General features: G+C 40.9%; 1 protein-coding gene across 3 annotated transcripts; it reads right to left on the bottom strand.

The window, feature by feature from the left end:
• Positions 1-2,006: 2,006 nt before the first annotated feature.
• SAAL1 (serum amyloid A like 1) lies at positions 2,007-21,516 on the bottom strand. 3 transcript variants are annotated; one of them, XM_043970911.1, is made up of 12 exons: positions 21,326-21,516; positions 20,394-20,510; positions 19,165-19,248; positions 16,240-16,319; positions 14,162-14,221; positions 13,915-14,030; positions 12,682-12,862; positions 11,129-11,211; positions 10,846-11,034; positions 8,059-8,285; positions 5,556-5,648; positions 2,007-4,026 (listed from the first exon to the last, which is right to left on the bottom strand). In XM_043970911.1, the coding sequence occupies exons 1-12, from the start codon at positions 21,464-21,466 to the stop codon at positions 3,934-3,936; spliced, it is 1,464 nt and encodes a 487-aa protein (XP_043826846.1). In that variant the 5' UTR covers positions 21,467-21,516; the 3' UTR covers positions 2,007-3,933. The 3 variants fall into 3 exon arrangements, with proteins under 3 accessions (XP_043826846.1, XP_043826847.1, XP_043826848.1); XM_043970912.1 differs by having other exon boundaries at positions 8,092-8,285; XM_043970913.1 differs by lacking the exon at positions 19,165-19,248.
• Positions 21,517-22,591: the final 1,075 nt, after the last annotated feature.

Raw genomic sequence — 22,591 nt, 5'->3', positions numbered from 1 at the left:
ATAAAAGTTTTTTCAGGTCTTCTGAAATCATTCTGCTTGTCATTTTATAGCACAATAATTCCATTACAATCATATACCATGGCTTGTTTTGCTATTCCCTACTTGATGGGCATCCCTTTTATTTCCAATTCTTAGCTACCATAGAGAGAGCTGCTAGAAATTAAATATATACACACACATATGTATATTTACGAATAGATCCTTTTCTCTTTTTTTGGGTGTCTTTGGAATATAAAGCTAGTAGCGGTATTGCTGGATCAAAGAGTATACAGAGTTTTATAGCTCTTTGGGCATAGTTCCAAATTGCCCTCCAGAATAGTTGGATCAGTTCACAACTCCACCAACAGTGGATAAGCATCCCAGTTTCCCCACATCCCCTCCAATATCCAACATTTTCCTTTTTTGTCATATTAGCCACTTTGATAGGTGTGAGGTGGTACCTCAGAGTTGTTTTAATTTGCATTTCTCTGATAAATAGTGATTTAGATCATTTTTTCAAATGAGTATGGATAGCTTTGATTTCTTTGAAAACTTCCTGTTCATATCCTTTGATCATTTATCAATTGGATAATGACCTGTATTTTTATAAATTTGACTCAATTATCTATATATTTGAGAAATGAGGTCTTTATCAGAGATACTTGTTGCAAAAATTCTTTCCCAGTCTTCTGCTTTCTTTATGGTTTTTGTTGCACTGGTTTTGTTTGTGGAAAAGCTTTTTAATTTTATATAATCAAAATCATCTATTTTACATTTTGTAATGCCGCATGTTAAATTTAACAAGATAATTAAAATTCATACTTGTTGCCTTCCAAGTAACTTTTTGTTTTGTATTTCTTTGATGTTTTGATTCTCTTTGCTTTCCCCCTCCAAATCTTTCATTCCCACTAACAGCCTCTCACCCTATAGAAGCCCTCCCTGGTAACAAATCAGAGTTAAGCAAAATAAATCAACTCATTAGCCACATTTGAAAATATAGACCCTATTCTACACTTCTATCTAGCCCATCAACATTCTGCCAGGACCTACTTCATCAGGGGTCTTCTGCAGTCTGGATTGGCCACAGCACTGGTCAGAGTTCTGAAGTCTTCTCAAGTTGCTTTTCTTTATGTTACTGTGATCATTGTATAAACTGTTCTGCTGGTTCTCTGCTCATTTCACTCACTCTCCCAAGCTTCTCTTAAAGTTCTTTATCTTATAACACAATAATACACCATTATATTCATAAACCCCAATTTGTCCAATAGTTTTCCAACTGATGGGCTCCTGTTTTGTTTCTACTCCTTTGCTACCACACAAAGTACTGGTATAAATATTTTTAAACATACAGGTCCTTTTTCTCAATCTTTTACTCTTTGAAGTATAAGGCTAGTAGTGATACCAGTGGTCAAAAAGTAGGAACAGTTTTGGGGTACGATTTCAAATTGTTTTCCAGAATATATGGACCATTTCATAGCACCATCAACAATAGTGCATAGGTGGCTCAGTGGATAAAGCACTGGCCCTGGATTCAGGAGTACCTGAGTTCAAATTCAACTTCAGACACTTGATACTTACTAGCTGTGTGACCCTAGGCAAGTCATTTAACCCCCATTGCCCCATGGAAAAAACAAAAAACAAAAAACAAACAAACAATAGTGCACGATGGAGCCTTTCTTCAATATTTCAAAGGCTTAGTTTAAATGATTCCAAAAGAGTAAAAATAAATATATGTGTATCTTCCCCAAAGGATGAGGTGCAACAGACAACAAAGATTAAACGGAATCAGAAACATCAAAACATATGTGGTCCATACCTTTCAAGAAAGAACTGAGGTCAAATACACCAGAAAATTCCACAAGGAATCTAAATTGAAGACCACATTCCATTTGTATATCACTCCTTCATTAACTAAATCATCACTCTCTTTTGCAAATGTTTTAGGGGGTTTTTAGAATTAAGAAAAGCAAAACAGAAACATACTCCATTTTTATTTTAATTGGTAGTTTTATGGAAAAGTTTTAAACTATATAAAAATATATGTAGAGCAATATAAGTCCTCATCTTTGAACAGTGAAAAAGATGGTACACAAGACAGTGTAAAAATTGAGTGAAACTACAAAGTAAAGAACTCCACTGTTCCCATCCACCTTTGGGATCAAACCATCAGGGGTGTCCTCTTTCCCCTAGGTGCTCAGAGTGTTTATGTTAAAAGTTTCTCACCCCAATTAAAACTTGTTCTCATGATAAGATCTGCAATTCTTTTACACTAAGGTCTGATAAGTGTTACCCTTCCAAGGAATCTTTTAATAGTTCACAGGTAAAAATATTAATATCTAACAGGAGAATTTCTAGCACCAGCCTGAAATGCACGATCTGTGCATGTATTTGGTTGTGAGGCATGGCTTATTTTCTCTGATTGTATGGGGTTATTTCAACCACTTGCTCCATTATACTAAAGTCAGCACCAATGCCATGAACAAAAATACAAAAGAAATCTACCAGTTGTGGCTTCACTTGCTAGCATGAGTAATTTTCTATATAAATGTCCTTGCAAAAAGTAGAGAGATCCAGAAACTATGCAAAAGCATGTATACAATGGCACTTTAACACTAAAGAAATTAACTCTATACTTGCACATGGCTAACTCGAGCACCTTTTCATTTTCTGGGTGGGAAAACTCTGTCATGAAAGGCAAAATATCTAAATTAGCATTTATAAGCCAAAAAAGTCATGGCATAAATAGGGAAAATACTACCAAAGTCTTCTGAACATGGCTTTGGAGTCTACAATGAACAAAAACCAAACTTGTCCATTTAAGTTTGTGGAAATAACAGAAGCCAAAGATAGAATAATTCTGACATTCCAGTCCAGCATAACTGGTCACAATGGACAAATAACACTGGGAGTATTGTCAAAGTCTGAGAAGAGAAAAGAATCCTGAGCTACATAGTACCTCAATCAGAAGAGATTAGAGGAATAAACTGTCACTCAAAACAACTCAGTGGGGGCAGCTAGGTGATGCAGTGGATAAAGCACCCACCCTGCATTCAGGAGGACCTGAGTTCAAATCCGGCATCAGTCACTTGACACTTACTAGCTGTGTGACCCTGGGAAAGTCACTTACCCCAACTGCCTCACCTAAAAAAAAAAAAAAAAACCTCAGTGATTTGAAACCAATTATTTTATGACCTGCCATTGAACTTAAGTTGCAAAGGGAGATTTCCATATGTAATTGTGGTCATACAGGCATGGCAGCATTTCTTTTCTTTTCTTTTTTTTTTTGGGGGGGGAGCAGGGCAATGAGGGTTAAGTGACTTGCCCAGGGTCACACAGCTAGTAAGTGTCAAGTGTCTGAGGCCAGATTTGAACTCAGGTCCTCCTGAATCCAGGGCCAGTGCTTTATCCATTGTGTCACCTAGCTGCCCCACAGCATTTCTACTTTCCCATGCACAATACTATTAAATGTTGTCCCTGTCAACAAACCCAGTCTAACATCCAACTCTAGTGGGTTTTACCTCCTCTTCTCAGATATTTAAAGACCCTGATTATTCACATCATTACCATAAACAAAGCCATTTTTAAATGGCTAATGTCTAACACCTACTTGCATATGAAATTCTGGCATCAAATTCAGGTTCAGTTAAGCATTCCCTGTTGACACCTTAAATACTAGCATGATTTACTCCCAGTGAAGCAGACAAAGCAACACAGTCAAATGGCAGGTTTATACTCGTAACCACAACACACAAAGGAGAGGGGAGTTAGGGCAGTCACAGTCCAGGCAGTCACAGTCCACAGGGGTTCCCTACCACTCCTCCACAAGTCATCTCCCTCTGCTGTCCCTTACAAGTTCCATGAGGTCAGCAAGGTTTACTGGAGGCTAGAGGCCATCACATCCATTAACCAGGGAAGAAAGTCTTTTTCTTAACAAAGGACTGTTCTGTTTTAGTCTTAGTTCTGTGCCTTCAAACTTGGGAAATCCTTAACCAGATCTTCTCCAAGAGCCTTGTCAGCTTCACACAGGATATGAAGGAAACCTTTTACCTGTGGTCAAAGAAGAGACTGTATTACACAGGTTTATCCTCATTGTGAATTAACATCTTACACAGGGGACAATTCCACGTTCCACATGCCACAGCTGCCCCTTCCATTTAATCCCATGACTAAGAACCTCCAATCTGCCTACACACCCACTATCTAAAATCCAAATTCTGGTATTACCCTCTGTGTTTAGAGGACCCTTCATTGTCCTGCTCATGATGGAATTGTTGAGGAAAATCCCACTGGAGGTCACTGTGTAAGAATATTCCTTGTCTTTTTATACTGACTACTTCATATATAGAATGAGCAGAGGAGGGGAGTTGGGGAGAGAGTTCTAGGCAGTTAACAATATCACCTTGGAAAATAAGTGTAAATCGGTAGAGGTTAAATGTCTCAAGACTTGACATGTAGTTGAGGGAGTAAAGGAGGAGCCTCAAAACAGGTGCTTGTATGTTGGCCCAAGGCCTAACTGTAATCTGACCCTGTTCTTATCCGGGGCCTACAGATGGCCCTTCTAAAACATCTCTCATTCTGTCCCCTTCTGATTAGTTCCACTGCCCCTCTTTCACACTGGGCACTGGCACCACCAGCCCAGATGCCTGCTCTATTCACCTGAGGTCTCCCTACCTCTACTGTCTCCCACCTCCATATTGCTACCAGAGCATAGTTCCAATCATGGCAGTCTTCTGCTTTAAAGTCTTAGCTGTGGCTTCTTACTGCCTTCTAAGTAAAGTCCACAATCCTCTAACTAGTATTCAAGGCCTTAGCTCATAAAATTCCTTCTCACAGAGCTACACTCACACCACACTGGCTAACTCCCCACTTCCCAAACACAGGCTGTTTTCCTGCGCCTCAATGACTCTGCTCAGCTTGGGCCCTATATCTGAAATGCCCTCCTTCCCTCATTTTGTCAAATTCCTACCCTTCTATGGACATCCAACCCAAGCACTGCCTAACTCAGGAAGTCTCCCTCCCATCCCAGTCAGACTTCATGTGAAATTTTGTTTTGGAACCAATTCTCTAATATATTTATCACAGAATAGTATATATGATACCTACCTATCTTTGAATATTATTCCCTACTAAATAGTACAGTCCCTGAAGGCAGGAATTGTGTTTTTTCTAAACTTCCTATTTCCCCCCAGTGCCTTTGCCCACAGTAGGTTTTTAATTAGTGTTGTCTGGAATGAGGAATCTAAACTCTAACTGTAGATGCCTTAACAAGCATCTCTGAAGGTAGGATTATGTTTCAAAGTATACTTTAGTTATCCCCAAAACTAAGATCTATAAACAGCTAGGTACAGCGGACAGAATGCCAGGCCTGGAGTCAGGAAGACTCTTCCTAAGTTCAAATGCTGCCTGCTATGTCATCTGCAAAAGGAAATGGCACAGCACTCTGGTGACTTTGCCAAGAAAGCCCCAAACAGGGTCATGAAGAGTCAGACACAACTAATCAATGATAAAACCTACAAGTCCACACATCACTGCAACACTGTACTCCATGTGAATCCAAGGGCTCCCCACATACTCACCACAGAGTGGTATAGAGGAAGAAGGTTTTTAAATGCACAGAAACACTTCTCCTTGTTTAAATGGTCCTCCTTTAGAGCCTGAATGATATTTTCCTGGAAAAAAATATAGGTTAAAAAATCTACAAAATCAGTAGAGGAAGACATCCAAAGCTTGACCTGGTCGTCTCTGTTGTCTCTCGCCTGCCTCAATGTCTTCCTCAGAGAGCTAGGATGATGCCTGGATGGTATCTCTCACAGTGCTGGAATCTTCCACCTGTCTTGGTAGGTATCCAACGTACCCTGACGTCCTCAGTAAAAAAAACTGAATGATCTAGGGGTTTCAGCTCTTCCTCTCCTTGAAAGTTATAACTTTGGAAGAGACAGGAGGATATGGGAAGTACTACTGTTCCTCTGGATGTGAAGGAAAAGCAGGAGTTTTTCTGGGCTCCTGTTTATAACACCAGAAGGATAGGCTCCCAGTAAAGAACAGTGTGCACTTCGTAATGGCTGGCAAGAAACCAGTAGAGAATGCAATAATCTGATAGAGCTTAAAGTTAAATCTGAGGATAAAGAAGAAAGATATCCAGCTAAAACTAAAAATTGGACATTATGGAGGACAACATGAATGGCAAAGAAAATGGGAAAATACTAGAGGAGATGCCCAGTAATTTTTAAGAAAAAAATAACAAAATAATGGACTCAGCCTCAGATGCATAGTGTAAGTAATAAATGAAATGAAGAGGAAACATTAGAATAAGGAAATACAGTCCTATAGATGTCACATGATGGGAAGGGATTCAAGATTGAGGTGATGGGCACATCAACTGAGGAGTATTAACATGAAGGGGAACATTTAGTGAAGAGAAAAAGAGCTACAGAAGCAATCTCTTAAAAATATGCCATAGATGTGGCAGCTAGGTGGTGCAGTGGATAAAGCACTAGCCCTGGATTCGGGAGGACCTGAGTTCAAATCCAGCCTCAGACACTTGATACTTACTAGCTGTGTGACCCTGGGCAAGTCACTTAGCCCTCATTGCCCTGCCCCTCTCCCCCCCAAAATGCCATAAATGCATAGAGGTTACAGGTCATGCTTTCCTAATGAAAAACACTAAACTGACACGCAGGAAAGAGAGCTACTGTAAAAAAAAGGGGACTTCAGCTATTTGAACATCCACTAGAACTCTCATTCTGCTAAAAGCAAAGCATCGCCCAAATTAATAAACTGCCCTGCTGACAGCTTCAGCTCCCCTAAGGTCAAGGAAACATGGAGGGAAACTGATAAGGTAAACTCAATTCTGACAAATGAGGGAAAACTGATTAGTAAAGTAGAATTAACAATAACTCTGGGAGAAGGTGGCCCTGTCCTCTTAAGCTTCATAGAAGGAAGCTCTATACAGCCATGTAGCCCTGACAGAAATAGTGTGACTTGAGAGAAAGGTGGGCAGAGCCCTCGTTTGAGTCTTAGCAACTAGCTGTGTGCCCATGGCAAACCCTCTCTGAGTCTCAACTTTTGTCGTCTATAAACTGGGAAGAAGGCTGGCACAATCTACCTCACTGGGGTGCTAAGAAGAAAGCACTTTTTATTATCATTACCCTAGGTTTTAGAAAAACACACTATTAATAATCAATTAGAGAAAAGCATGTCCAAAAGAAGGGGACCATGATCACAAAAGAGGTTGGAAACCATGTTTAATGATAACTTCGAAAGGACCTAAGAAACTTCTCTAACAAAGATAAGAGAGAGGGGATATAATCGATGTCTTCCAATATTTGAAAAGCTATCCCACGGAAAAGGAATTTGATTTAGTCCATGAAGTTTCAAGAGGGAGAACAAGACGCAAAGGATAGAAGTTACCAGGAGGCAGACATTAGCACGATAAAGATAACTGTCTAACAATGTTGTTCAAGTGTAGAATGAGCCACCTTGTTAGGTAATGAACACCCCAAATTCACTGGAATTTGCATCACAGAGAGGATAGGGTAGGAAACTCAATCACTAAGTTTCTATGGTAAACAAACCTAAAGCCACTACTGGAATATTTTTGGAGGGCAAGCAGCTGACCTGTCATTTCCTAGACAGAAGGAAATTCCAGGTGTGAAAACTCCCTCCATAAATGAAAGCCCAAACTCCCCTGCAATTGCATGTCATAGAGGGGTGCCTTAGGTGGAGATTAAATGCTAGGTGCCTATGGCCATGCTACTCATAGGTGTCAGTTGCAGGGCTTGAATCTAAGCCTTAGAGGGCTCAGGGTGGCCCTCAAGCAACTCTACACACTTTCTCACTGGAACCCAAGTTCACTATTTTCAGACAGATACTCCTTTAGACACAAGCATAGTTTCAGTCAGCTCCCCTGTACTAATTCCCAGCCCCTAAAACATGTGCATCAAGCTCTGACTCATTCACTAGAGGCATCACCTGGGCAGTCACAACACACCCTGGATGTCTTCCCTCTCACTTCTCCTCCCCACCCTCCACAAAAGAGGGTACCGACCCTCCCAGGCACTATGCCGAGCCCTTCCTTACCTGAACAGTCAACATAAAAGGATCTTTCAGTACCTTTGTCAATTGCTGAAAAATATTAGAAAGTAATTCACATGAAACATCCTTCAAGACTTGCAGGTGGAAATCCTCCTTGCTTATGTCAGGCTTTTCAGTTTCTTCTGTACTGGAATCTGCTAAGTTCACTGATTTTTTCTGACAGTCCTCCATGTTGTGCAAGACCCGAATCAAGCCACCAATTAGAGGCAGATCTATTGTACAACCAACAAATGAAGAGATACAAAGTCAGAAATATACTGAGTATTTCTGCTATCATAAAAATAAGATTTTTAAGAGATCTGACCAAATAAAATACATCTACTGTCTTCTACAAATGACAAACGTCAGCTCTAAATGAAGACTATAAGCACAACCAGAGAAAAGTTAAGAGTTTTCAGGAATAATAAGAACGTCAAAAGCCTCTTTCATGAACTCTACATTCCAGCCAATGGATATTCCTAATCCTGTCCTACACTGTCCAATCTCTCGGCATTAATTCAGGCTGTCCTTACTAGTAGGTACCTAACATTGAAAAATTTGAACAAATGTGTAGGATCTCAGTGTTGTGGGATAGCCCTCCAATGATAATAAACGTGACCTACACAAGCCATCTCATCCTTGGTGCTTCTCCATGCCTATGCATGTGCTGCTGAAAAACACTAGTCACAGAATTGTCAAATGGATTCAACAAAGAATATAATAATCCTTTAATTCCTCTATTATTAACTCTATCCAACCCTCTACTGTAGCTATTTCGAAATTTCTCCCTTCCTCTCAGCCTCCAACTACACTGACAAAAGAAGTCATTGACTGAGAGCTCTTCCTTTTCCTATACTCTATACATCAGCATGCCCTATTCTCTCTCCTTCTTTACTTTAGTCACAAGGCCAATCTCCTCTCCACCTGTGCTCTTGATCCTATCCAATCCAACAGTCTGCCCCCTTACTGACAGCCCTCCTCCTTCTATAGTCACTAATCTTTCTTTATCCATTAGCTCCTTCCCTCCCTCCTATGTGCGTATGTGCATGCCCAACTCCGTCCTTTACAAATACCCTGATCCCACCATATCCTCAAGCTCCTTTAACAGTTAAATCCTTTTTTTTTTTTGGGGGGGGGGGCCCACGGAACAATGAGGGTTAAGTGACTTGTCCAAGGTCACACAGCTAGTAAGTATCAAGTTTCTGAGGCCGGATTTGAACTCAGGTCCTCCTGAATCCAGGGCCAGGGCTTTATCCACTGCACTACCTAGCTGCCCCCCAAAGCTAAATTCTTACCAATGATCATGTTTATGGGACCACTTCTATGTCTTCCCCTCCCATTCCTCAACTCCTTGCAGTCTGACTGCTGACTCTAATGCTCTCTAAAGTCACCAGTAACTTCTTACCTGCTAGATTCTCAGTCCTCATTATACCTTACCTTTGTGCTGCTGTTAACACTGTCAACTCTCCCCCGTGCCCTCCCCACTTCCAAACTTCCCTATTTCTGTCAGTGTCTTAGCTGCAAAATCTTAGCATTATCTTCAACACTTCACTTACCCTCAATCCCCATAACCAATCACTTGCCCAAAGTTGCAGTTCCTACTTCTACAACGTCTCTAGTATCTTTACCACTCATCCAGTACCTTCAGCTGCCACCACAGCTCAGGGCCCGATCACTGCTCACCTAGATGGCTGCAACGGCCTCCTGCTTGGTCTCCCTGCCTCAAGTCTCACGTCTCTGGTCCACCCCAGACTTAGCCACCGAAATAATTTTCCTTAACCACAGATTTCGACACATTCAACCTGAGCTAAATCCTGCCTCAGACGGTTGCTCTCTGAGAAAATCACTCGGCCTCTCAGCCTCATGCTCTCATCTGTAAAACGGGGACAGCAACTCCTCCTGCATAGGGCTGTCAGCCAGTAAGCATTCATTAAGTGCCTGCCACACGCCAGGCGCTGTGCCAAACACAGCAAACGCAAAGACAGACGAAGAAGAAAACCCCTACTCTCAAGCGGCTCATAGCTTAACGGGAGATAACAACATACAGACAACTATGCACAAACAAGAAAAAGGCAACTTGTCTAAGAGGGAAGGCAATAACATTAAGGAAAAGCAGGAAAGGCTTCTTGTAGAAAGTAGGATTTTAGCTGGAACTTGAAGAAACTCAGGGAAGACAGGAAGCAGAGAAGAAGGAGAGCATTCTGTGGATGAGGGGGGCAGTCAGGAAAAATGAATGGAATTAAGAGATGGACAGTCCTGAGAGAAGAATAGCAAGGCGGTAAATGTCACAAGAATATAGAGTTTATATTAGAGAGTGAGGAGGGGCCCAGGTTATAAAGAGCTTTCAGTGCCAGGGGATTTTTATATTTGATCCTAGAGGTGTCACTGGATTTTATTGAATGGGTGGGTAGGAGTGGAGGAATGACATGGCATTCATTATAGAAAGTGACTTTTATACTGGCAGGATCACCACCATATGGGATTTTCCATATAATAGAATATTTGTAACAAAATCAGTAAAAACATTGTTAATATAGACTACTTGCTAGCTTGTTGTACAGAATAAGAAATTACAATTGTATTTGCTAAAATTAAATTCCGCCTATCCTTAGTATGTACAAATTCCTGTTGTAGTATATATAATTTTGTCTCTATCATTTCTACTAGGGTTATTCCCAGCTTGATCAGCTCTGTGCGTTACACATGGGATGTTTCTAGGTAAACTATTTTTTAAATTACCAGCATTAAAAAAGGGGGGGGTCATCATTCACAACTGGTAGAAATGATACTTGCTTTTTTCCATCTTTATATAGTCCTGTTCAGCCTGTGATGCATACACTGCAGATAATACTGAGAAGACAGAGGCCAGTACTGTTTTCTGTTCCTGAAGTATGACTGGTGGATCATCAGGCTGACAAAAGTCATGGCAGGCCAGATCAGAAAGAAAATTCCAAGTATCTCTTCCAATATCAGGAGGCTGAACTTGATAAAAAAAGCACTAATTCAAAAAGGGAAAATAATTAAATAACTAAAATGAGCTATTATCATTCTCATACTTCTTCATAAAATCGCTTACCAATTGCTTGAATTCCATCATCCACGGTAGTAAGTAGCTGTAAGATGTGCATATAAACATCCAGTCCTACTGGGTTATCAAAACTGCATGCAAACAAAAAAACCACTGACTCAATGACGTCCAGGCCCAAAGAAACCTAATTACCCAACAGACATAACCTAGGAAACAAAATATATCTAAGCCCAGACCCAAACCCTCCTGTAGGAAACCCCATAAGACGACTTTGAGTGTTTTGTTTTACTCAAACCAACAGAATTTCATCTCAAGACCCCCTAAAAGACCGATTTCTAGAGCCTACCATCAAGGTAACAATAACAATGTTTGTTTCTTCTTGGTTGTTCTAAGGATTGTCTCCTCTCCTCAATGGCAAAAGCTAAAAAGGAAGCCCCTTCAGCATCAGCAATGTTTGTCACGCAATGTCTGGATTCCAACCAACTCCATCTCCTCTTAGATCTCCATCCATTAAAGAAAAAGATCCCTTTAGAGACTAATGGAGATGACCTTCGGACAACTCAACAAACCTTTACCAAGTACCTTTTACATGCAAAGCATTGTGCCAGGTGCTAGAAACACAAAGGTGGAAAATGACCCAGCCCCTGCCCTCAAAAAGCTTACATTCAAGGAAAGAACAACACAAAATATGACAGAAGGAGGTGAGGTTAAGAACGTGTATCAAGGAAATTTAAGAAAGGAGAGATTACTTTTATTTTTATTATTATTACTTTTAGAGGGGTAGATCAGGGAGATTTCATGTTAGAGGTATGGCATGCCAGCTAAGGCTTGATGGAAGACAACAATTTCAACAGGAAGAGAGGAGTAGAGAAAATGTTTCAGGCACAGGGGATGGCCTGTGCTAATCAACAGAAGCAGGATTACATCAGGGACAGCTAATGATCCCTTTGGCTAGAATGAATGAATGGAAATAGTGTTACTCAGGCCAGAAAGAGTTAAGAAATTTGTCCTTTGTCCAAGTTAGAATGATGGAGTTTTTTAGCAGGAGAGTGACATGATAATAAGATCTATGCATCAGGAAGATTATTTTGGCTGCTATGCAAAGAGTGGATTGGAGACAGAAAAAAACTGAAGGAAAATCAGTAATAAGGTTACCATAATTGTTCACATAAGAGAAATGAAGGCCTAGAATTATCGTGGAATTCAGTAGAGAGTAGATTTTAAGTAAAATCAATATGACTAGGTAATGTGGAAGATGAGGGGGAAGGAAGAGTCAAGGATGAAGTTAAGTCCAAATTATGAAGCCTAGACGACTTAGAAGACAGTGGTTCAATTAACTGAGGCCTCATCCAGACACAAAAGACCGGGACCTTCCACAATAGGCAAGGATTGGTAGTGGTAAAGTCAACATACCAAGGCACTACTCTACAACCCTCCTGTGGGAAGTGGGTGCAGAGCCCATGCCACCCTAACTGGACACAGAAGCCTACAAAGATTCTTCTGTGGGCCCCTTAGGAGTTATTTGGCCATGTACTGGTCTAAGACCTCCCAAACCTTCACCGGGCAGACCAAGGTTATTACGATGCTCTGTATAATCCTACCGGATTTGTTTAGCAGCTTCAAGTACACAGGGGACGATCTTCAGCGGTGGCTGCTCTACAGAATCCCCAGAGGACGGGTCTAGGGCCTGAGCAGAGCCATTTCTGACCCATTCCACCATTAGCTTCTCATCTAAGTCGAAGAGCTTATCAACCACTTCACCCACTTTCACCAGCAAGTCAACTGCAGAGAAGAAAACATCTTGAGATTAACCAAGTTAATGAAAATTCCCAAGGAAAATCACCACACAAAGTCAAACGCCTACACTGACACCAATGTTCTGAGGGCTTTTTCTTTCCTGTTTCTTTCTTTCTTAAGAGGGGGCTTTATCACTGTCCTAGGGCACAAACAGAATAATTTACCTTTAAGGAATCTTGTAGGCAACATGGAACAGGGGCCAGAGGGCTAAGCTCAGAGCTAGGGAGCTCTTGATTCAAGTCCTGCCTCTGACACACACTGGCTGTGTGATCCTGGCCAAGTCATATAATCTCAATGCTCTAGACCAGAGGTATCAAACAAGAGGTCCATTTCCAAGTGCCAGGAACCAGATTGAAATGTAACTGGAAAATATTTAACAAAATAAATAAAAATACACTAAAACATAGATATGTTAGCATGTGGTTTTCTAAGTCAATTTGTAGCCTGTTGGGATCCCTATGTATAGTTTAGTGGCCCTCCCTTTCTACTTGAGTTTGACATGGACACAGTGGTCCCCATGTGTGAGCTGCAAAGAAGATCCCACCCCACACACTGGTCAAGCAAGGTTCCTTGTCCGCAAGACCTCTATACCCTAGCCTCTTTTTTTTTTGGTGAGGCAATTGGGGTTAAGTGACTTGCCCAGGGTCACACAGCCAGTAAGCGTTAAGTGTCTGAGGCCGGATTTGAACTCAGGTCCTCCTGACTCCAGGGCCAGTGCTCTATCCACTGCGCCACCTAGCTGCCCCTGTACCCTAGCTTCTTAAACTAAGGGTTGTGACTCCATATGAGGTCAAGTAACTGAATGTGGGGGTCATGAAAAATTTAACAACAGTAAAAGGTGGAGCAGCTAGATGGTGCAGTGGATAAAGCACCAGCCCTGGATTCAGGAGGACCTGAGTTCAAATCTGGTTTCAGACACTTGACACTTACTAGCTGTGTGACCCTGGGCAAGTCACTTAACCCTCATTGCCCTCCCCCCACCCCCAAAAAAAAAGATGGTCTAAAAATTTGATTCTCCAAATGGCTTGGTTCCCTACCATTTGTTGAGCTTGACATGATGAAACAAATCCTATCATAGACAGCTGGATTTTCCTGTATCCTTTCAATCCAAATATTGGCAACTTGTGGCTGGGAAAGGCATGTTAACAATAACCTATATGAGAAATGTGAGCACAATATTGAATTAAAATAGCGTGAATGCAATTAAGTTTTCTCATGAAAAATTAACCTCTACATTGCCTTGTGGATGAAATAATTGGATTGAGTACAAAGAAAATGGCATACCTGCTTATCTCCAGCAGAGTAGGAGGATCCAAATCAAACAAGCAGTGCAACAATGTCTGTCTACAAAACAAGAAAAATCAATTCACACATTTTTATATATACTCTCTTTTTCATTAAAACATCATTTGAGTAAAATGTTTCATTTTAATTCCCCAGTCCCCCTTAATACTAGTTCCTTTTCTCTGAGATTATCTACAATTTATCCTCTATACATCTTTGTATATACCAGTTTGCATGTTGTTTCTCTCATTCGACTGTGAGCTCCTCGACAGCAGTGGCTGTTTTTGGCATTTCTTTGTATCCCCAACACTTAGAAGAGTACATGGCATATAGTAGGTGCTTAATAAATGCTTGATGACTGAATGACTGACATTTTATGTTTAACAAAAATAGATTACTCAGTGAAAGGTTTGTTTCTGAAATTATAAGCCTATCAATATTTTATACTCTGAGAATTTGGAAAAAGAGGATAATTATCAGGGTACTATACCAGGTAACATTAGAAAGAAGGGAAGACCTTGACACTTTCAAACTAACTACATAAAAGACCAAGACCCCAATCCTAAAATACAAACATGCGAGATTAGGAGTCTAAAGCCCTTGACACATGTGGAGGCGTTATTAGGCTTGTTTGGGGAGGCCTCAAAAGGCACTGCAAGAGAAGCCGATTTGGGGTCAAAGCTGCTTAACCACCTTAGAAGATAATGGATTTCCCAATCCTAGAGACTTTCGTGTGAAAGTCGAATGATTTCTTGTCAAAGACACTATAGATTCCTGTTGAAGTCAGGGTTAGACCAGACCAATAGTGTTGTACAACAGAAAGATTTGGATTTGGAGTTAAAAGGACCTGCGTTTTGAATCTGGCTCCACCACTTACTACCCGTGGGACCCTGAATAAATCACTTTACCTCAAAGGCTTCAGTTTCCTCATCAGTAAATGAGTGGGCTAAGAAAAGGTCCCCTGCTGCTCTAAATCCAATACCGTACGTGACCCCGGACTTCTGAGGATCCTTTTAAATCACGAGAATCTATATGATTCCTAGAAACCCAATGATTACCCTGGACCTCAGCCTTCCCCACTCTGACCTAGTAGCCTGGATCTAGTACTTGACTACTACCTTTCATAGCTGGCTTCTCCAGGGACCACCTAGGCCCCCATTCCAGTAAAAGGAGGTAGGAGGCATTGTTTTTTTAAAACTTCACAAAAGCTCCCAGAAATTCCACTATTAAGAGATTTTTTAAAAAAGGAAAAGGACCTATATATACAAAAACATAGCTACTCTTTCTATGGTAGCGAAGAATTGGAAATGTAGGGAATGCTTATCAATTACAGAATGGCTAAACAAGTTGTGGCACATGATTATGATGAAATACTACTGTGCTATAAGAAATGATGAGCAGAATGCTTTAAGAAAAACCTGGGAAGACTTACATAAACTGATGCAAAGTGAAGTGAGCAGAAAGAGAACATTGTACATAGTAACGGCAATACTGTATGATGATCAATTGTAAATGACTTAGCTATTCTCAGCAATACAAAGATCCAAGACAATTTCAAAGGACTTATGAGGAAGAATGCTATCCACTTCCAGACAAAGAACAAAGAACTGATGGAATCTGAATGCAGATTGAAGCATACTATTTTTTACTTTTTTTTTTCACATTTTTTTTTTTTGGTCTGTGTTTTCTTTTACAACATGACTAATATGGAAATTTGTTTTGCAGGTCTGCACATATATAACCTGTATCAAATTGCTTGCCTTCTCAGTGGGGAGGGGGAAGGTCCGAGGGAAGAAGGGAGAGAATTTGGAACCGAAAACCTTTAAAAAGAAATGTTAAAAATTGTGTTTACATGTAATTGACAAAAATAAAAAAATATTAAAAAAGAAAAATGCAGTACAGCTATTGAATACCAGTTACTATGGGAAAAGGGAGCCTTTGTAATTTACAGCTTTTTACTCCTTAATCCCATGTATTAGCTTTCCTTAGAAAAGGTGTTCTAATAGGTTTTACTAAATAGAAATCAAATAAAAATAAAGTTTATGAAAACCTAATAATTACTATGTAATAGAACTTACCCAATATTTTTATCATTACTGATAGACACGCAGATTTCCTGGAAACAGGCCATATTGCCCAAAATTCCCACACAAATTTCCTGCCAAATCAAGCATAGCATTAGAGTAGTATTAAAGTAAGCACAAGATAAAAGTTTTTAAAAACAGGTAAACACTGAAAAATAATTGTACAAAATCACTGTATTAAAAAAAATAATGACTGTTCTTTTTATACTTCAAAATAGGTATTTTAATTATTTTTTTTACAGCATCACTCTTCTCAACCTCATTATATTGCTGCTATTCTCTGAGTGTTATTATAGATTATACACATAGATTTCCTATAAGGCTGAATTGGCAGGGAAGGTATCCCCTATAATGAGACTAGAGTAGTAATTTATCTAGGTCCTGCCATGTGCCCAGTACAGTTAAAAACTATGGAGAGACATAGAAAAACATAGATAACAAGGATTCTGGCCTCCAGGAGTTTGCAGAATAGTTAAGGCAACAAAACAAACTCAATAAATCATGATGGGTTAATAATAAGTAGTATTTAACCAAGTATAAAATGTAGAATAAAAACATTGGTATACCTAATTAAACTAGAAAATATAAAATTCATCTAGAGGGAAAAAAGATTAAGAGTATCAAGGGAATTGAGGGCAGCTAGGTGGCGCAGTGGATAAAGGGTCCAGAAGTGCTATATCTCATAATGCACTACAAAGCAATAAGCATTAAAACAATTTGGTAATGGGTATGAAATGAGACTATGAGTGGGACAAATTAGGTACATAAGGTCTAGAAGCAAGTGAGCAGAGAAACCTAGTATTCCATGAACCCAAAGATCCCAGATATTGGAGCAAGAACTCATTATTCAACAAAAAATGTTGAAAAGACTGGAAAGCAGTCTGGCAGAAACTAAAGAACTACCAACATCTCACATTTTATATTAAGACAAGCTCCAAAGAAGTATAGAATTCAGATACAAAGGGTAACATCATATAAAAAATTAGAGGAACTAAGAAGATTTTCCAATCAGATCTATGGAAATGGGAAAAATTCATAACCAAACAAGAGATAAAGATTCATAAGAGGTAAAATTCAACAATTTTGATTACATAAGTGTATGCATAAATGAAATTAATTCAGTGGAAATTAGAAGAGAAAAAGGTAAAAGGAGAAAAAAATCTTTGCAACAAGTTTCTCTTATAAAGGTCTCATTTCTAAGATATATAGGGAACTGATTCAAATTTGTTCAGAATAAAACCCAAGCAAAATTTCATTTATGGCTCAAAGTCATCCTGGAAGAAAGTCTCTAGTAGGCGGATTCAGGGATCCGTCCATGGTGCTGTCCTATTAAATATTCTGACTGGGGCAGCTAGGTGGCGCAGTGGATGGAACACCAGCCCTGGATTCAGGACGACCCGAGTTCAAATCCAGCCTCAGAGATTTAACACTTACTAGCTGTGTGACCCTGGGCAAGTCACTTAACCCCAATTGCCTCACCAAACAAACAAACAAATAAATAAATAAATATTCTGATCAATGACTTAAAGGCAGAAGTAGCATGCTTATCAAATTTGAAAATGGCACAAAATCGTAAGGAATAACATGCATGACAGAGTCAACATTCAAAAAGATTTCAACAGGCTGGGAAACAGGAATAAAGCAGATAACAGCATTTAAAAGGTCAAAAAATAAAGCCTTCCATTTGTAATAAAAAATTACCTGCATGAGTACAATACAAGGGATTCATGTACCAAGTACACTTGGCATACAAAGTATAAAAGTCAAGTATAAAGCACTTTCTGTGAAAAAGATTGGGGGATCTGTAGCAGTCTTCAAACTCAGAATGAACCTACAGTGTGACATGGCAATTAGAAAAGTCAATGTACCCTTAGGTTGCATTATGAGAAGCAGAGGACCCAGAATGAAAGAGAGAGTCATCCCACTGTATTCTGCCCTGCTTAGACTATGACTGTAATCCTGTGTTTAGTTGTGGTTATTACAGCTTAGAAAGAACATTACCGCGCTGGAGAACATAACAAAAAAGATAACTAAGATGTTGAAAATGCCTGGATATCATCCCGAAGCTAAGAAATAATGGGTTTTTTTTCAATGCCCAAAGGACCCAACCTGAGGAGGTTAATCTAAATTGATTGAATTAAGTGAGACTGACTGAGAGTGACTGACTTTGCTGATTAATCTACTTAAAATTAATTAGTCTGTAACCACACCTGGCCAGCCCTCAAGAGGGTATTAGTTCTCAGAAGTTAAGGACTTTGAACTCAACAAGGAGACCACCCTCAAGTCCAATCAGCTTGAAGGATGTCCTCTTCCAGGGGAGGGAAGCAGGAAGAAGGGAGGGTTGCTGGCTCCCTAACTCTGTCTCTTTTGTGGCTGGATTCTCATGCTGGTGGCTGAACTGTAGGACAGATAATAGGTTCCTTCTTAACTTTATGAAACCCAGGTGTTCTCTCTTTACTCTTTAATAACTGCTTAATACCAAAAACTGGCGCTGATGCTTCTAACTTATAAGTAAACCCTGGCTAGTTTTCCCCCACACTGGGGACAGAAAAAAGGCGACCACACATTAGATTTTAAACATGACACATAGAAGCTCAGGTGATAGAACTAGACCTATTTGGTCTGGAGAGTAAGAGTTCTCATGAAATAGTGTATGATACAGAAGAATTTAACTTGTTCTGGTTGGCCCGAAGGGGTAGAACCAGGAGCAGCAGAAGTTTCATGGGAAGATTTAGGCTCAGAGGAAAGCCTTCCTAAAAATGAGACTGAAGTAGAGAATATTATCAAGGCGGGAGTGGGGGGGCGGGAATGAGGATGGTCAAGAATGTCATACTGGGTTAAGTACCTGCTATAATTGTTTCCAGGCAACAGAAGGGATCAGTGACTGTTTTAAAGACTCACTTATATTTATACACTTACCATTAGTCGAGGACATTTGGACTTGGCCAAAACTCCCATAAATATATCTGGGGCATTAAATTCATGGAGAAATAAAGCTACGTCCTAAAAAGGCAAAATATTTAATTAGCCAAAACCTTTCTCTAAACCTTTTAAGACCTCACTTTTACTACCTTATTTTTTTTTTTAATATGTAGCTTATATCTTAGAGGTTATAGCTAAAGACAATGAGTGAAGTTAGGAATAGTGGTAAGATATAAAAATAATACTGCAGAATCTTTGTAATATTGTTCCCAAGGCAAGGGAAATATTCTGTAAAACAAAACCCATTTTCTTTTCCTTTTTGGTATAGAATGTTCCTACCACTATTGTATTTGTGCCATCTCAAAGGAACTTCATTAAAGCATTAATACAATCAGATTTTCACAAGGCTTTGGAAATAAGTTTTAGAAACTCTCAATGAAAACCATATTCTCACCTATCAATTAAAAATATTACCAGAATACAAATATTATCCATGCATTTTAAAAATATAGTACAGTCTTCTCATTTCTGCTTCTACTTTGGGTTTTTGGGGTTTTTGGGTTTTTTGCATGGCAATGAGGGTTAAGTGACTTGCCCAGGGTCACCCAGCTAGTAAGTGTCAAGGGTATGAGGCTGGATTTGAACTCAGGTCCTCCTGAATCCACGGCCAGTGCTTTAATCACTATGCCACCTAGCTGCCCCCTCTACTTCTACTTTGGCAAAGAACCAAACTATCTCCTAACTTGTTCGTGAATTCTCGGCAATCTTCACAATTCAAAGGAGATACAGGGAGGCAGGAAGATAGATACTTCTTTCAAGCACCAGCACTATATCAACTCTTAAACCTCTAGTGCCTAGTTCCAAAAAACACAGGAAACACAAACCAAACTGGTCATACCTATATGAGTATCCCTGTCCACAAATGGATGAGTTTTCAACAAATTTCCAACCTGTGGGCCCTTGGGACCTTCAGAAGATGCCCATACACATCTAGTTAATACTCACTGATAGCAACGGAGATTCTCTTTCACCTCCAGAGAGAAAAGTATATGGTCTGGAGTTAGCCAGTGCCCGGCACTACTTTGCAGTAACAGCAGGGATAATTTAAGGAGTTGGTCTCCTTGATGAGAAACAACACATGGCTTGTTTGATGTTGTAAATAAATATACAGTAGCAGTTTTCAGGAAGAACTTACTTCCTAACAGTATCCTATCCTATAGACATACCTCATCCATTGACATGTCCCACACTCTGCAAATTTCATCCTCCATTTCTTCATCCAGTTCCGTCAGTTGTTCCTCTTCATTATTTGCCCTAGACTTGTCTTTCTCCGGATTAATAAGCTTCAAAAAGGCAAAAAAAGAAAAGAGATAAATAACCCTACTTAATATTTTCCAACATTTATAAGTAATAATGAGGGAAAGGATATGGGAAGGAAAAGAAGAGTTTCCTGTGATTGGAGGCAGGTGTGTAACTAGAAGGAGTTCTGATGAGGATATAGAGGGGCCTGGGATTCCTGGGGGGCCGTGAGGAGTAGGCCAGAGGCATGATGTCCTTGGAGCCTGTACTGGACATTGGGGGTGGGTCCCCATAATTACCATGGTGGGCAGAGAGAAAGCAAATTGAGGAGGGGGGGAGTTGAGAAGGGCAAGGAGGAGGATGTGATGGAGAAGATATGGGGAGCTCTAAAGGGGACCTGGGTCTTAGAGGGCTGGGATGAGGGTGGGTTGCACAGGGGTCTGGTGATGTGCTGGAGGGTGAAAAGGGAGCCTGGATCCAGATCCTATGGGCTGTGATAGGTCAGGGGAGGGGAGCTGGAGAGGGTGTGGATACTGTTGGGGGGATACAGATGGATCATGGACCTAAGCAGGTTGAAGGGGTGGTCCTGGAAGTGATGGGTGAGGGGAGGGTTCCAGACTGGGGGTGTGGCGAAGTGTGGGGGCCGTGATGGGTCAGGGGAGGGGCAGAAGGTGTGGAAGGGGTGCTGGAGTGCGGGGGGGCGGCTGTGACGATCGGGGGTGGGGAAGGAGAGAGGAGGGTGTAGAGGTGGGGGGAAGGGCTGGTTTTGGAGGTGGCGACGAGTCTGGCGAGGGGTGGGGCGGTGGGGGCCGGTCCGGGTCCGAGCCAGCAGTCTCTGCCCCACGCACGCCGGACGCACCTGGATGAGGCTGCCGAGGACGCCGAAGAGCCAGTGTTTGCTGTACATCGTGGCCCCGATGGAGTCTCCCGCCGCGGCCGCGGCCTCGGCCTCGGCCTCAGCTTCCAAACCCCTCCATGGAGGCGAAGGGTTCCGGTCCATGGCGAGCGGCAGCACCGGGTGCCAAGGTTGGAGGAGGAAGCGAAAGCAGCGAGGCGCAGGCGCGCGAGCCGGACAGAGAGGCGGCCCAGTGAAGTCGGCCACCAGGCCTCCCGCGCCAGCGCCCCCTGGCGTCCACATGCCCGCTGCGCAAGAGCAACCCAAAGCTATCCCAAGGGACCAGAAGCCAGGGAGTCGCCCGTCATCAAGTGGACTGGACTCCGGGATTGAAATACCAAGGGACGTGGACACACTAAAGGAATGAGACACCTACGGAAAGACACCGAGAGGTTTGGACATCAGTGAGGTTACTCCAAGATACCTCTGATACTGCCTGTTGGACAAAGGGCAAGTCACTTAACCTCCCTTAAGCTTGGTTTCTTCATCTGTAAAAGGGGGAAGTTGGACTACACTAGTCCTGCCATTCTCCACTAGCTCTGAAAGATATCTTTCAGCCAAATTCCTTGAAAAAAACTGACAGCTTTTGTCTCCCTTGCTTTCTCTTCTCTTGCTGTTCTTAACCCTTGCTTGTTCTTAAGCCTGACTTCTCACCTCATTACTCTGCTCAAACTGCCCTCTCCAAAGTTATCAATGATCTCTCCTTCTTAAATTTTCCTTTTTATTAACATTAATTTGATAAACCTCAACAAACATGAATATTTCCCTATACAGAACCAGAAAAAGACAGTTGTATAAGATACCATGTATGTACATGGTTTGGGGGTTTGGGGGGGGGTTGAGTTTTCCCAAGTTAATTGCATGACTGTTTTTCCTACACCAAAGGTATACAGTGGAATTACAATGTGGTGGGGAAGTAGGATATTTCTAGTGACCCCCAATCAAGTCCTTCTAATTTTCTAGATGAAATTGTGAACTGTAAGGAGTAGGGAACAGAATTGACAGACTTAAAGTGGTTCCATTTATATATGAAAAAAAATCCACCTATTAGCAAAGACACTAGACAGGACCCTTTTCCTTCTGAGACTGAGGAATAGAGAAAGGTAAGAAGCCAAATAGAGTTAAGAAAACACACACACACACACACACACACACACACACACACACACACACACACTGCATTCTACTGGCTCATTAAATATGGCTTGTTTAAAGCCTAATATGCATTGG

Source organism: Dromiciops gliroides, chromosome 6, assembly GCF_019393635.1.
Source record: "Dromiciops gliroides isolate mDroGli1 chromosome 6, mDroGli1.pri, whole genome shotgun sequence".
Classification (NCBI taxonomy): Eukaryota; Metazoa; Chordata; class Mammalia; order Microbiotheria; family Microbiotheriidae; genus Dromiciops; species Dromiciops gliroides.
The sequence above is the reverse complement of the archived record's forward strand: the minus strand, read 5'-3'. Positions and strand labels throughout refer to the sequence as shown.

Coding starts and splice junctions, on each gene's coding strand:
- SAAL1 (XM_043970911.1), bottom strand. CDS start 21,466: ATGGACCGGAACCCTTCGCCTCCATGGAGGGGTTTGGAAGCTGAGGCC. Junction 14,222..16,239: donor AGTAATGATAAAAATATTGG/GTAAGTTCTATT, acceptor CTTGTTTTGTAG/ACAGACATTGTTGCACTGCT. Junction 12,863..13,914: donor CATGTCAAGCTCAACAAATG/GTAGGGAACCAA, acceptor TCTTCTCTGCAG/TTGACTTGCTGGTGAAAGTG.